This window comes from Sorex fumeus, unplaced genomic scaffold (assembly GCF_029834395.1).
Source record: "Sorex fumeus unplaced genomic scaffold, SorFum_2.1 ptg000081l, whole genome shotgun sequence".
NCBI classification, from domain to species: Eukaryota; Metazoa; Chordata; class Mammalia; order Eulipotyphla; family Soricidae; genus Sorex; species Sorex fumeus.
In genome coordinates, this window is record NW_026606138.1 from 2,251,643 (window position 1) to 2,268,125 (window position 16,483).

Genomic DNA, 16,483 nt, shown 5'->3' on the forward strand with positions numbered 1-16,483 from the left:
CCAAGTTTGTACATCATACTCATTATTAGCACATCATAGCACTTGTTATCTCTCTCTGTGTGTGTATGTGTGTGTTCTATGCTGACCACTGTCTCCCTTATTCCAGGGAAGAACCTTGTATTGCTCTGACAAACCAAGCAAGTGTCCTAGTGATTGTTCATTTTCTTAAATATCTAAAGAAGTCTAAGGAAACCAGAGCAATAGTACAGTGGGAAGGGCATTTGTCTTGCACTGAGCCAACCCAGGTTTGATGCCTGGGATCCCATATGGTCCTCTGGACAGGAGTGATCCCTGAGCGCAGAGCCAGGAGTAAACCCTGAGCACAGTAAGTTAGGACCCAACACTCCCACCCCAAAAATCTAATCAGGACACCATTCTGAAGTTGTTTATGATTTCAGGAAAGATGCCTATCACGTGGTTAAAATGTTAAAAGCTAACAAGCTTAATTACATGTAACAAGTGGGTAATAAAGGACTTCTGAGAAAGGAATGTTTATACATAGGCTAGAAGGAGAGTGTTTTCTAGAGGAGGCATATGTGCCACCGAGGTGGTGATGAGAATTTCACAATGTGCAGGAAAGGGACCAGAGCATTTCTCTCTGGGAGTCTGCACACGCCCCTGTGTCAGGAGGCCAAATTTATGAGTATGTGGGGGTTCATGGCTTCCCTTCAGACCCCCACCGCTGATAAGTAGCAAGCATGACATCACCATTTTGCCTCCCTCCACACCCCTAGCTCACCTATTTGCATCAGAGAAGAAATAAAAGCCCCAAAGGCAGCTTCTCCCAAAGTAGACAGAGTCAAAGAAAAAATCACCATCCAATATAGATTTGAGATGGTAGAGGAATGGGAAGAGAGTTCAGGAAACCAAACCGGCAGAAGAGCAAGGTCCAGAGTTCTGAGTTTGAAGATAGTAAATTAAAAAAAAAAAAAAAAGGCTAAAGGAGAGGGCAGTGGTGAGTGAACAGGAAGCTCCTTGGTGTGGGTGCAGACTCCTGAGGGATAGATAGGCGTGTCTGGCTGCGTGTCTGTTCAGGCCTCGCCTCCCTGTTTCTGGTTCCTCTTTAGTAAAAATGGGGAGAATGGAACAACCTATACAATAAGGCAGTTGTGGGGATTAAATAAACTGATGAAAGCAGCACGGATATGTAGAAATGATCCTAGTTATCCTTGTTATTAGTATTTCAGACTGAGCCATGATACCCTGAAAGCAACATTTTCCAAACAGTCTATATGAATTGTGGCTTTAACAAAATCACACATGCTTTAAGCAGCAATGCTGTTTACAGCCTGACCAAAGCAGAGGGCTGGTATGGGATTGAAGTTAAAGAGTCATACAAGCGACATGAGCAGACACCATCTACCCAGCTGAAGAGCTGATATTTCAAAGGAATGCTTCATTCTTCAGGTGACTAATGTGGCTCTTAGTAGCTAGAAAGAAAAAAATTGCTTTGGAGGTAAAAGAGGGTCTATATCACTTTCAGGTAAAGTGAACATTGATCAGCTCCGAGTATGATGATCTCTGTCTAGCCTTGACTTACAATGCAGATACTCACGGTTCTGGCGTGTAGAGAGGGTCCGAGCCATGGCGGATATATTGAGTACAGTGGAACACTCTGTAGGCCAGTCCTGCCAGGAAGTCTCTTGGGCTCAGATAACCAGCCACAGGTCTCACTGTGAACCCAGATCTTTCTAAAGAGGCAACAAAAGAGCCAAACTACTTAATGCAAAATAATTTGAGGGTCCAAACAAGCCTTCCTATTATTTATCAGGGTGTTCTAGAAACAAAGCCATCTCACTCTCAGTAGTCTTAACAATTGAATGGCATATACTGTTAACAATTAACACGTTTGTGGCTTTTGATTACTAAAATACACTTATGAATGATGGTTTCCAGGGAAACAAGGCTTTCATTCAAATGGAAATAATGGTGAAAAAAATATTTAAGAATCAAAGTTCAGAAGCTAGACTGGATTATGAAAGCTCAAATACACAGGAGGAGATTTCAATAGAATTGATGCTTACCACTTATGACTGGGTGTCTTTTCCTAATAGACAAATAACATACATGGGTAAGGATCAACTCTGTGTGTATGTGATCAGTTGCACAGATAACTTGCTCCTTTCATCAGCATCTTAGAATCAGTTCACACTAAGCTTCCTACTATCAGTTAATTCCTTCATTTTGTAATTCTACATTGTTCTCTGTGATATTTTAATAACAATTGTATCAGTTGACTGCAACTTGAAAAGATACATTCAAGTTCCAGATGCTCTGTTGGTTTCTGATAAGAGAAAACAAAATAAGTAGATACTGAAAAATCTATGAAATCAGCTTGTACTGTTAGCTGAAGTAGGCTAGGCTGCTGGCCAACTGTGTTCATAATGTAAGGGCTACCTGAAGTTTTTCTCTTGTGAAGAATCAGAACATTCACAACAGATGGGATATTCTCATCCATGATACCAGCACAGGAGTAGGATGTTTGCCTTGCACACAGCCAGCCTAGCTGAGCTGGGTTTGATTCCTCCGCCCCTCTCAGAGAGCCCGGCAAGCTACTGATGGTATCTCGCCAGCACGACAAAGCCTGGCAAGCTCCCTGTGACGTATTCGATATGCCAAACACAGTAACAACGAGTCTTAAAAAAATGGAGACGTTACTGGGCCCGCTTGAGCAAATCGATGACAGTGACAGTGACAGTGATACCAGCACTGTAGAGTTTCCCATTCTGAAAACTTTAACTCATTAGGTAAGCACTTGAGAATGTTTAGAGCTGATTTTTAATGACAAAAATAATTTATTCTTATAAAAAATAGTTCATCCTGGGATTATGGGTATCTACATGAACTTGACCCCTGTTCTCAAACCTCCCTGGACCCACAATTTTAACTGTATTTGTGCCCATTTCAAAAGTTTTCATTTTAATATGTTGGATTCTGAATATCAAAAGATAAAAAGGTTGTTTTTTTTCTTATTTTTATGTTTTATGACAATCTGGTCAATATAGCCCATGTATGGGACATAAGTGTTAGCACATAAACATTTTTTAATAACTATGCATTTTGTTTTTATATGAATTTTCAAAAACAGGACCAGAGATCTAGTACAGGGATAAGGTGTTCACCATGCACACAGTCAAACTCAGTTTCATTCCCAGCACTACATTTGGTCTTCTGAGCACCACTAGAAATCAACCCTAAGCACAGAGAGCCAGGGATTAGCCCTCAGTACAGTCAGATGTAAATCAACCAACATGTAACCATCAGATTAAGAACTCTGAATTTATGTATACCATTGTTTCAAACATTTAATAAATTTTTTTGTTAGTTTCCCTCACCTTCCTTCTTGTCCCTGTTGCAATGCCTGGGGGGGTCACACACTTGCTTACGGTGCTTGGATACTCTGCTTGCAGTGTGCCAGAGATCAAACACGACTGTGCTTCCAGGAAACCCAAAGAGTAAGTCACCAAGATTACACCCAGCATTTGTGAGATGGTCCTGAGGATTGAACTCTCAACCTCAGGCTTGCAAGGTAGACATGTCTACACTGATCTATCCTCCAACCCTCCTAAATAAGGTCTAATCTAAATCTAACTATTAAAAGAAGTAAAAACATTTAAACCATTCTTACTAAGTACCAATGATTGATATAAAACTCCAGGCATACAGTCATCAAGGGCTGTGAAGAACAATGACAAAAATCATCACAGTTAAGATTCAGAATTGTTGAATGCATACAAGCAATATCCTGAGGACTACAGGAAAAACAATTGTTTTCCCCTGTCAACCACTTTGATGTAAATTAAATAATCTACATTTTCAGAGAGGAAATTGAGGTACAGAAAGGTCTTGATAGCTAGTCTCATTTCACATCAGTAAGAATGGACAGAGTGGAAACTAAAGCCCAGACATTCTGCAATCTAGAATTGATGCAGAATCACATAGTCTCAAAACAAAAATCATACAGTCGCTCATGAAAATGCTAAATTGGAGGACAGATGTAGCAAAAAGAAAAAAGTTATGTATTCTAATTAGTGTTCTAATTATTAGGGTTTGAGAAATAATGCAGCAAAAATGCAATCTCTGTACATGAGCGATTATCAAACCCAAGGTAAATATCTAAGATCCATTTAAGATACTTAAATATCTAAGAGGATATGAACTATTTAAACAACAAAGAAGCCTGTAGAATGTAATTAGGTGCCAAGTAAGTGAAATGGATCAGTCACTGTCACTGTCACTGTCCTCCCGTTGTTCATCGATTTGCTCGAGTGGGCTCAGTAATGTCTCCTTTGTGATACTTGTTGTTTACTGTGTTTGGCATATAGAATATGTCACAGATAGCTTGCCAGGCTTTGCCATGTGGGCGAGATACTCTTGGTAGCTTGCCAGGTTCTCCGAGAGGGGTGGAGGAATCGAACCCGGGTCGGACCGGTCGGCCACATGCAAGGCAAACACCATACCCGCTGTGCTATTGCTCCAACCCAGTGGTTCACTATATTCTTTCTACTGAGGATGAGTGAGAGAAATAGTACAGGGCTTATAGGAGCATGCCTCGCATATGGCCAGTCCCAGTTCTATCCTAGCACCACAAGATTTCCCAAGTACTGTCATATGTGGCCCTGCAGGTCCCAGAACACCACTTGGGTGGCCAACATAAATAATAAAGTATGAAAATTTAAAAAAAAAATCCTAGGGATGATGTTCACAATTAAGACCATTCCCATCATGCTAGGTGTGGTTTTCAGTGTACCTGCTCTGTGCTCTGTGGCTGTTCCTAGCTCTCCTCTGGAGACATCACTGACCTAGCTCGAAATCAGAAAGGGGGCAGGTGTGCCTTAGGCAGAGCAGAAACTTGAAGCACCCCTTGCTTTGTCTTGTTGGCAGCTCTAACATCAGCAATGAGTACAGTCCCTCGCAAGCAATTTACGCTTTAAAATATTGATTTGATTAATTTACTACTTTTCCCCCAGAGGAAACTCACTTACTCAAGTTGAACATTTTATCCAGGATATTTCTTCATCCAGCACAAAATGTTTAACAAAACAAAGAGCCACTTCGGAATTCCTTCCCTTTCATTCCTTGGAGCCGGACAGAGTAGGGGTTAGATCTGAAGTGGCAACTGAAGTGGCGAAGCTCCTTCACAGCCTACCACAGAGAGACCTGCCAGGCCCTGGAGGTAGACAAATGGCTGAGGCAGCTCCCTGCCCAGAAACCCAGCTCTGCTTCACACTCCCTGCACTCCTAATTGTCCTCTTTTTAATCCAAAGGACTTTTCTTTTGGGGTAAAAATAGCCCTTGACTGCAACATGGATCCTTCCAAGGCAACGAACTTGAGTTTGCAAATGAGAATGCTTGTCCCTGTGAAGCCTCACCTTTCAGGAACAAGGAAACGTCTTCGAGTTGAGGCACGTTATCCTCCCGGTAGCCGCAGTATTTCGACAGCAAAGGGAAGTTTTTCAAATACTCCCGGCAAGCATGAGTGGGGTAGAGCTTTGAGAGCTCCCGGAACACAATACCCCAAGTTTTTGTTTCTTCCTCAGTGTACTCCACCCGGGGAATGGGCTGACCACTAGACACAAGAGAAGACAAACGGAAAGGCCCAAGGGCTTAGGAGTTTTCTTCTTATCTATCAGGATAACTATCAGGAGTCAACTTTGAATTTTTTTTTATTATTAAGGAACTGTTATTTACAAAGTTATTCATTCTTGAGTTTCAGGCATGCAGTGCTCTATCCCATCACCAGTGTCAGCTTCTCTCCTCTACTGTCCCCAGGTTCCCTCCAACCCTGCAGCCTGCCTCCTTGACAAGCACATTTAAAGTTTGGCTGTTAGGGCCGGAGCAATAGTATAGCCGGTAGAGCATTTGGCTTGCATGCGGTGGACTGGAGTTCAATCTCCAGCATCCCATATGGTACCCTAAGCACCGCCAGGAGTAATTCCTGAGCACAGAGCCAGGAGTAACTGCTCAGCATCACTGACTGTGACCCAAAAAGAAAAAAAAAGTTTGGCTGTTATTGTTTGGTTCTCCTATTACTTAATTGGGATGATGCAGAATAATGGAACAGGGAATAAAAGGTATCCAAGGGGCGTGGGGGGTGGGTGCCTAGATTACCCTGGTCCCTAGATTCTAGAACTGAAAGGGACAGGGAAGGGAAGGAAGAAGAGATGGACAGAAGGTAACAGGGGCAGGAGGCAAGGGTTAGCTGTGTAGAGCTGTGCTAGATCTATATATCTAAGCCACAAAACCAGCAAAATGGAAAGCAAGAGCCAACCTTTATAAAGAGGTCTGAGTGCCTAAAAAGATCCCATTCAGGGCCAGGGAAATAAAAAGCAGATAAGGCGCTTGCATTGCCTGTGGCCAAACTGGTTCCATTCCCAGCACCACATATAATCCCTAAGCACTGCCAGGATCCCAGAGCCTTTCTGGACATTCCCCCCATTCAAAACATGAAAATTTACAAAATAATAATAATAATAATAATAATAAAAGGATGCATACTTCCTAATTGTGTGTGTTTGTGTTTGAACATTCAGATAAATGATTTAGTTTCCATCTTCATGCTTCCTTATGGAAACTTGATGAGAAAAAAAAAAAGCATGTCCTTTAACTGAAATCATTAACTAATAAGAATTGTGGTTGAGTTTAAGTACGCTGCTGCATTCTACAAGCCTTTTCTGCAATCACAGACAACAGTGATGCAGAAGGTTACCTGAACATCCTCAATAGGTTCCTAGAAACTTCTACTTGGAACAAAAGGATGTTATAGGAAAGCACATCCTTGAATAACATCAGTTCATTCCATGTGACTGGTGCTGGTTTTGTCTCATCTACATTCTAACAAAACAACGTCGAATGAACTAACAGTATTCCAGGACAGTGGTGAATGAATGCTGTCCCTTGAAACTGAAATTGCCTGGCACTCTCTTTGTCTCCAGTGGTGGAATCTCACCCAAACTCCAAGTCATTTTGAGATCATTTGTATTGTGAATAAACTGCCGGCGGGAGACGGGGCGGGTGGTGGGGGGGGGACTAAAAGACATCTAATTTAAGGTGAGAAATTTTGCAAACTATAAAATATAATTATTTCTTACACATCATGCTCTGTGGTGCACACCATGAAGTGCTCTCCACTTAGGAAGGTTAGGACAGTTTTTCTGTAAAAGCACAGAAACAAAAAGATTTTTGCCTTATGCCCTACCCAGTCTCAGTCACAACTGCTCAGCTCTCCCTTGGATCTGGAAGGCAGCCACAGACAACAGGTAAACAGATGAACATTGCCTTATTTTAATCAAGACTCCATTAGAAAAACAGGTGGTGGGCTGCAGTTATAGCATACTGATGTCTGGGTTAGAATATTGAAAGGTGGCCCTCGACTGAAGTTGTCAGGGAGGGCTTCCTGGAAGAGGCATATAGTACCATCTGCAGCGATGGTATCTGCTTATGACTGCTGGCTGCTGTTAGAACATCACCTTTCTAAGTAGGACCATCTCTCCTGATATTGATATAGGCTGGCAGGCAGATCGGGCAAACCTCCTCCCCAGGTGATGGCAGTAAATTTCCTGGGAAGTAATAGCTCTGAAGTTGCAAAGGCCAACCTCGCACAAAAACAGAAACTAAGGCCTGATGAGACCCTCACCTATGTAGAGCAACAGACCCAGAGAAGCTCCTGCAGAAACAAAAGGCCAGGAAAGGAATTTCAAAGAAGGCCATCACCACTCCAACCCCCTCAGGTAACCTCTTTAGCAATGGACTTTTACCTAGGTAGAAGCCCCACATAGGGGGAAGGTTGGAGAAACTCTATAAAGGCCACCTTGAACAAAGGAAGGGTGTGCATATGCTGCCCTAGCCTATGTGTTGCTTGTGCCCATGTGTCCAAGTACATGCGGTGCCTGAACACATATGTCACCTGCGTCTCCCCTCTTGAGATGTGTACTTTCATGCTTTCCTGTCTAATGCTGGGATGTGTGTATGCACTCTCTCTGCCATTGGAGAAGCCTGGGTTCTCTCTTAAGAACATTACTCTCCACTCTTTCCCACTTTCTCTTCCTCCTTCCCTTCAAAATCTCTAAATAAAATATGTTTTACTTCACTGCTTGTCTACTCCTGAAATTCTTTTCTGTGAGGCGAACCCTGGGTCCCAGTGGCAGAGGCAGATGGGGAGAAAGTGACTGTCTTTCTCTTCCCCACTTCATGGGGCCCACTGACATCAATATAACCTAGAGCCATAGAAGGAAGGGGAAGGTGTGTTTTGTTGTTGTTGTTAACTATTCCTTAAGCGATCTGAATATTCATTTAACTCATTTAATATGGAATCTCCAATGAAGATGCCAATTCTGAAAATGAAATGGGGATTTGAGAAAGTTTTCATGATATGCTCCACAGCCACTGACAACATTCCCCACTGCCTGCGCTGGTCACTCAGCAGAAATTCTACTGATGATGTCAGCAAATATAAACAGGGAGCATATGGAAGTTCAAGTACGTGCACACAAAACGGAACTCGGCTTCTGCAATCTACGGAATAGTGCAGCACCCAGCCCCCACAGGAGCCGATGGTCCAGGCTGCAAATGCTACATTCTGGGAAGCATCTTCAGGGAGTTGGGAGCATTCAGGCCAGGGCTAGAGGAAGGGCAAGGAGAACAATAATAAGAGAAGACCAGCCAACAGGCCCCCTGCCACCTAACTTCCACCCACCAGTACAGAACTCGGTATGTTTTATCAACTGGGACAATCACTCTGAATAAAGGAATTCAGGGCATTCCTCCTCACTCCTCTCTCCTTTTGGGTGTTGTAGTTTGCAAAATAGCTTTCTATTTCTCATGTTTCAAAGACTTCTGCTGAGAGGAGGACTTTCCTTACAAAATTTAAACTGGGACAATCACTCTGAATAAATGCCACAAACTAGAATTCTGCCCCCTGCCCCCTACAGTTTATTAACATTGTAGATGAACTCAAATACTTTCCCAATCAGCTCTACCTGCTGGTGCTAACCTGTGCTTCTTTTTTTTTTCCAATTTATTTTATTTTTTTATTGAATCACTGTGAGGTACAGCCACAGACTTACAAACTTTCATGCTTATGTTTCAGTCATACAATATGACTGAAACACCCATCCCTCCACCAGTGCCTGTTCTCCACCACCAATGTTCCCAGTATCCCTCCCTCCCGCCCCCCCACCACCTCCCTCGCCTCTGTGGTAAAATTTAACTGGGACAATCACTCTGAATAAAGGAATTCAGGGCATTCCTCCTCACTCCTCTCTCCTTTTGGGTGTTGTAGTTTGCAAAATAGGTACTAAGTGGCTACCATGCTCGGTCTATAGTCTACTTTCAGCACACATCTCCCCTCCCCCCCACCCCTGAGCGGGTCCTCCAAGCATCCTTTACTTGGTGGTTCCTTCTCCACCTGAGATGCCTCCTCCCCCCAGCATGTGAAGCCAGCTTTCAATCCGGGGAGCAATCCATGAAACGAAGAAACAGAGTTTCAGACTCTTAAAAATAGAACAGTAAAGGAGAACAGAAGAGAAACTTACTGAACTATTATATGATGATGTATGATGACTCCCCATTTTATTCCTCTGTTGGTGTTTTCCTAAGGAAAATCTTTTGCAATGTGAGTAAAACATTATGTAAATGTTTAAAAAAATACTTTCTATTTCACAGTCCAAATCAAGCGATAACACAGCAGTAGGGTGTTTGCCTTGCATGCAGCCACCCGGCTGAGCCGGGTTCAATTCCTCCGCCCCTCTCAGAGAGCCCGGCAAGCTACCGAGAGTATCTCGTCCGCACAGCAAAGCCTGGCAAGCTACCCATGACATATTCAATATGCCAAACACAGTAACAACAAATCTAAAAATGGAGACGTTACTGGGCCCGCTTGAGCAAATCAATGAACAACAGGAGGACAGTGTTTTATTTGTTTGTTTTTTTCACAGTCCAGTCCCCAATGTGGTTTCCATTACCCCAAATTGCCTGCAGTTTTTTGTTTGTTCGTGTGTGTGTGTGTGTGTGTGTGTGTGTGTGTGTGTGTGTGTTAATTCACTGAAGTACATAAGAAGTAAGAGAACATACATGGAAGAAAGCCAGAAATTGACATTTGTTTTCTCTAAGTACGAAGACTAGGATTTAAATAAACCAAATTAGAACAAGATTAGCCTTGTTTAAATTTGGCTGTTGATAACAAATAAAAAATTACAACCTGGCAAATATTTGCTAAGAAGATCAAGCTGCTAAGACTTTGCATCTGTGATGAATTTAGAGTGAAAACTTGCAGTGGAAAGATAAAAATAGAAAGGATGTAGGGAAATAAATATATAAACCGTCTGCCTTTGGTTCCAGAAAATTCAACAGAATCAATTTGAGTCAGGTAAGCCAATAAAGCTAATAAGGAGTGTGCACACTCAGAAGGTAGAGAAGCGATGAGGCTGAAACAATAAATGAAATATCGAGAGGCCATTTGGAAAGAATCGTTAGGTCAAACTTTTTCCTTCACTATTGATCTGCAAACACACAGCATTGCAAAATGGAGCTGAATAAGCCAGCAGAAGGGAAAAATGGTTTCAGGAAGAAAGCAGGAGTTTTACAGGTGTGTTGCTTGATCATGAACTGCCAACATCCCTAATGCTGAGACCGTGGGTTGTCATAGATATTCTCTTCTGTTTCCACTTGACTGTCCTGCCTGGGTGACTGACTAACATGACATTTGATTCAAGGGCTGATGCAGTGACCCTGGTCAATATTTTACACTACACTAACCCCAACCCCCTTAGCTATTTAAGGTAAATGCTTAAAAATCAACTTTATCACAAACTAAAGGCCAGCTTGAGCCATTTTATTTCTATTTTTAAAAATTCCATATAGAGGGAAAGATTCTATTTTTAAAATTCCAAATAGAGAAATCTCCTGCTTTTTCACATAATTAATGCAGAAATATCATAGTTCATCTTTGAGAACCATCAGTCAGAGACTTTTGAAGTTATGTGTTTTAGGTGAAATAATGCATTTAATTCTCACAGCTCCATAAGATAAAAAAAACAACTGCAGTTCTCATTTTATTGATGCATAAATTGAGGTTCTACTAGATGAGGAAATTGAGGTTCTGAGAGATAGAGCTATTTCTTAAACAATGGAGTCTGCAAAAAACTCAATCTGGTTCTAGCTGACTATCATATGTAAGCATGGTACTATCATAATTGGCAAATCATATAAAATACTTCATATTTATTCACTCATGTGTCTTACACAGTAAGACTGCAGAGAGTTCTGGATGTCTCCAATAGAATCAGCTTGTGCCGCAAGACTCAGGACTAGAGGGGCACTCAGACCTTTTTTCCATTTTGAAATGGACATTTATAAAAATTAAAATGTTGGTGTTTGGAAAAATCAGAACGTGTTATATTTATGTATCCTTATGCCAGGGTTTTATCAATTACATATGAGAAAGATAACAGAGAGATGTTCTGATGTTTTCCAGGAAATATTACTGTATATTACTTGCTTCTACCCTCGGGAACATATTCTAACATATGGAATAGGCATTGTATTTAAGCCTCTTCAAATCACTGCTCTGACCCCAAAACAAAGGAACCCGAATATACCACTTTCCAGAGAAAGCCCCTAACAGACGGCGTGGAGCATCTCTTTGAAAGACTGATTAAAGGCAACAGAATGGGTCCAATAAAAATAAAAGAGAATTGGGGCTGGTGCAATAGTACAGTGGGTAGGGCATTTGCCTTGCACACGGCTGACCTGGGTTCAATTTCCGGCATCCCATATGGTCCCCTGAGCACCGCCAGGAGTAATTCCTGAGTGCAGTGCCAGGAGTAACCCCTGAGCATCCCTGGCTGTGACCCCTCCACCCCCCAAAATAAAAATTTTTTTTCCCTTTATTTTATTTTATTTTTTTTAAAGTTGTAGATTTACAATTTTTTGTGCTTTGGTTTCAATTATACAATGATCAGATACCCATCCCTCCACCAGTGCCCATTTTCCACCACCATGGATAATATCCCTCCCACCCCCATCCCCCCATCCCCCCTGTCTCTGTGGCAGGGCAATCCCCTGTGTTCTCTCTCTCCTTTTGGGTGTTGTGGTCTGCAAAAGAGGCATTGAGTGGCAAACATGTTCAGTCCATAGTCTACTTTCGACATGCATCTCCCCTCCTGGGAGGATCCTCCAAACATCCTTTATTTGGTGCTCCCTTCTCTATCTGAACAGCCCTTTCCTCTAGGATACCCGGCTGGCCTCTAAGTTATGGAGTAATCCTCCTGGTGCTGATCTCAGCTATTCTTGGGTATTAATCTCATACTTTGTTACTTTATATCCCCCAGATGAATGCAATCTTTCTATGTCTATCCCTCTCTTTCTGACTCATTTCGCTTAGCATGATACTTTCCATATTGTACCACTTGTATGTAAATTTCATGACTTCATCTTTTCTAAGAGCTACATAGTACTCCATTGTGTAGATGTACCAAAGTTTCTTTAACCAGTCATCTGTTCTTGGGCATTCAGGTTTCTTCCAGTTTCTGGCTATTGTAAAGAGTGCTGCAATGAACAAACAAGTGCAGATGTCACTTCGACTGTACATTTTTGCCTCTCTGGGATATATTCCCAGGAGTGGTATTGCTGGGTCAAATGGGAGCTCAATTTCTAATTTTTTGAGAATCGTCCATACTGTTTTCCAGAAGGGCTGAACCAGTGAACCAGTGGACATTCCCACCAACAGTGAAGGAGTGTCCCTTTCTCGCCACATCCACGCCAGCATCGGTTGCTTTTGTTCTTTTGAATGTGGGCCAGTCTCTGAGGTGTGAGATGGTATCTCATTGTGGTTTTGATCTGCATCTCCCTGATGATTAATGATGTAGAGCATTTTCTCATGTGCTTTTTTGCCATTCGGATTTCTTCTTTGAGAAAGTTTCTGTTCATTTCATTGCCCCATTTTTGGATGGGGTTGGATGTTTTCTTCTTGTGGAGTTTAACCAGTATTTTGTATATCCTGGATATCAACCCCTTGTCAGATGTGTATTCGGTGAATATCCTTTCCCATTCTGTAGACTGTCTTTGTATTTTGGTCACTGTTTCTTTGGAGGTGCAGAAGCTTCTTAGTTTAAGATAGTCCCATTTATCTATCTCTGTTTTCACTTGCTCGGCCAGTGGCGTGGCATCTTTGAAGATACCATTAGCTTCAATGTCATGGAGGGTTTTGCCAACTTTATCTTCAATGTACCTTATGGTTTCTGGTCTGATGTTGAGGTCTTTAATCCACAAAATAAAAATTTTTATAAAAACAGAATCCTGTCATACCATGCCTGTTACTCCACCTCAAGCCTCACCCACAGGTCCAATAGAGAATGAGAGGCTTGAAACAATAGGAAGGCCAGCATTTGAGAAAAAAGGAAGGTTTTTTTTCCCCTTTCCTGAGTGAAGAAGAATGGCCACGCCGGTGCAGCGGTGTCTGCCATCTCATTTCTGCAGAGGCCGCACTGAGCAGCAAGGTGACAGGCCTTTCATCAAGAGAGTAGCCACAGTGAGACAGTCCCTGGGAGGGGATCTGGAGCCCAGAGTAGCACAGCAAGCCTTGACATGTGTATGCTGATACTGGAGATTCACACAAGCCTGGCACCAGGTACCCACTGAGATCTAGGGGTTTTCATGGGCCCAATATGGGGTGGAAAACAGGACCGCCCAGCGTATCCTGTTCTATCCAGTACTCAAGAGACAAGAGAATGCTGCAGGTTCTCATCAGGCCTGAAGGGCAGGTTTTATTGAGGGGCTTCCATGCTGTGGTGTGTCTAGCATGGAGAAAAGTGGATGCTGAGAGCACGGACAAGGCCCGGGGAAGACAGGGCCCATATCTGCAGGGGTGGATATGCTGATAATGGCTTCCCCACCCTACCCCCTGCCATCTGTACATAATGAGGGGAAGGGGGAAGTGGGGCAGGGAGGGGGGACCTTTAGCCTCTTCTGCCCTCTCTTTTGCTACCAACTCTGTTTCCTGGGTTTTGTTTGTTTGGTGCATTGTTTGGGGGCCCACATTTGGCTGAGCTCAGGGTTTATTCCTGGCTCTGAACTCAGGGATCACTCTTGGTGGGGCTCCAGGGACCATATGTGGTGCCAGGGATTGAACCAGGTTGGACACATGGAAGGCAAACATCCCACTGTACCATTGTCTGGCCTCCCAGTTATCAACTCTGGAAGAAATAGGCCCTAGAAGAAGAAAAGAGGCTGGGGGTAGCTCAGTTGGTAGTACACCCTGCTTCAAAGGTGTGAGGCAACAAATTTCATCCACAGCATCACTTCCCATGCTGGGTGCAATCCCAGCAGCACTGCCACTCGGAATGCCAGGTGCCACGACCTAGTGTGTGACCCAGCAAACTGAGAAGGTTGCACCAGTACCGTAACTCAAGAGGTGTGAGCCCAGATCATCACAACAGAAAGGGAAAAAAGGAGGAAGATTTGGAAAAGTGGAGGAAAGATGTCTTAGCATTACAGCAGCCTCACACACATGCCTCAGACACATACTCACGTGAACATAAGTCCATAGATATGCATACATACCTACTCCAAATAGCTAAGCAGGTGAGGGATACTTTGAATTAAGCTTGAGATTAATCTTTTTTTTTCGATGAGCAGAACAAGATCTTAAATACCCAAATGAGACTACTCGAATAATTGAAAATGACAGGAAATTAGATGTTGCTAAGGAACTTGCTTCCCAGCAGGAAAGTACAATTCAACACAATACCATTGAAAGCATTGCTTTCAATGGTAGGTAAATAAAACCAGTTTACATTGGTATAAACCTCAACTAGATGAGACTTGGCACAAACTAATTATATGTAAGTATTATAATTTGATCTCTAGGGAGACCCTTCCATTTATAAAGAATTAGTTGGGAATGCAGGAATTTCAATCACCAAAATTATTATTCACAGACTCCCAATTCACAGGGAAAAAAAAGACACAACTTTCAGTAGTTTCCATTCATGGCCAAGTCTGCCCTTTTCCCAAAGAATGGCAAACTAAGTTTTTATCGACACAAGAGATGCAGTGAAGACAGGACAAGGAAATGGGTTAGAATGGTCCCGGTGGGGATTTAGGCTCAACAATAGGAAAAACTTCATGGTGCAATATATACTCAGAGATGCCAAAGAACTTCCTTTGGAAATTCTGAAGGATGTGGGAGGCATCTTCCAGCCTGTGAGGTTAAATCCTGCTCTTTCTAGGGACAAGGACATGGATGTCCCTGCAGAGAGGAGGGAGTGAATGTGAACAGAAGACCTAATTGGGGGCAGGTACAGAGGAAGTACTGCTATGTAAGTCCTGAGCTTGTTAGAGCCAAGTTGTTTAACAAATACACTTTTGACACTGAATTCTAGGGACATCTACCCCACTGAGGATGAAGTGGTGGGAGTTCTTTTCTACAGGCAGATGAATAAACAAGGGTATAAGCAACAATGCCATCATTTCCTTTAACTATTTGTTTGATCTTCTCCTCTAGCAGATACAACAGCAAGCTATTTTTCATACTTTTCCTTTAAACTTGCGGAGCCAGAAAACATTTGATTACAGGCTATATCCCGCCTGCCTCCTGCAGTCTTGGCTGCTCCGATTCCTAATGTGCGATGGTTTCTCTGCTTGTATTATCTTTAGAGGATCTCCAGTGTCAGGAAGCAATTCAGTTATTCAGTGGAAGAAGATGTGACAGCCACAATTGATGGTATTTACATCAAGATGGCAAGACTGATGAAAACACAATGCATATTGTGTTCTTTGAAAACAGTCAGATATCCTCAGTGGCAAGGACCAAAAGGAGCCGAAGGTAAACAGAGAATTGGTTAAGGGGATGGGTGAATCTAATAGAGTGAGGAATGAACTATTTTCTATTTTATTTCATTTACATGTTCCTCAGAACAGGAGCTGCCTCACTTATTCAAAAGCTGTTTATCTGCCTGGAATAGATGGTCCCTCTCATCTCTATCTCATCTCTTTTCTTCTTCCCCACCTTAGGCCTCTCTCTTGATTGACACTTCCACCTGGGGGGTTTGCAAAAGGGAAATGAGATGAGGTGAAATGTAAAAACTCATCCACTCAGCAACTCATTAGCAATTAGCAGTTCCTCCAAGGGTTTGAACAGAACCTTTGGAAAAAGATTATGGGAATGCGAAGGCAGGAGGTCTCTATCTTTGTTCCTTCTTGACTTATGAGATGCATGAATGTGCCTCAACGAGCCTACTCTGAATTCTGCATAATTTCCAAGGATGTATCTGTAATGCATCCTTTTCTTTTCTTATCCAAGAAAGCACATAAGAACACAGAATGAGGTTGAAATGACTCTAACGTTATTATAAGAATCTTGATTTTGATAGAATACAAATCTTACAATTTTTATCATTCTTACTGTAGGCTTACAAAATTGCTTATGTTTATGACTCTGATGAACAGGTTACCATACCTCCCCACCACCAAAAGAACCCAAGAC

General features: G+C 42.4%; 1 protein-coding gene across 1 annotated transcript in view; it reads right to left on the bottom strand.

Moving 5' to 3' along the window:
- The window catches only part of TPH2 (tryptophan hydroxylase 2), a 119,600-nt gene that overhangs the window by 69,968 nt on the left and 33,149 nt on the right, over window positions 1–16,483 (bottom strand). The window contains exons 6-7 of the mRNA XM_056130810.1: window positions 5,373–5,569; window positions 1,556–1,691 (exon numbers count right to left, since the gene is read on the bottom strand). Coding sequence (XP_055986785.1) covers window positions 1,556–1,691; window positions 5,373–5,569 — 333 coding nt within the window. The remainder of the gene's footprint in view (window positions 1–1,555; window positions 1,692–5,372; window positions 5,570–16,483) is intronic.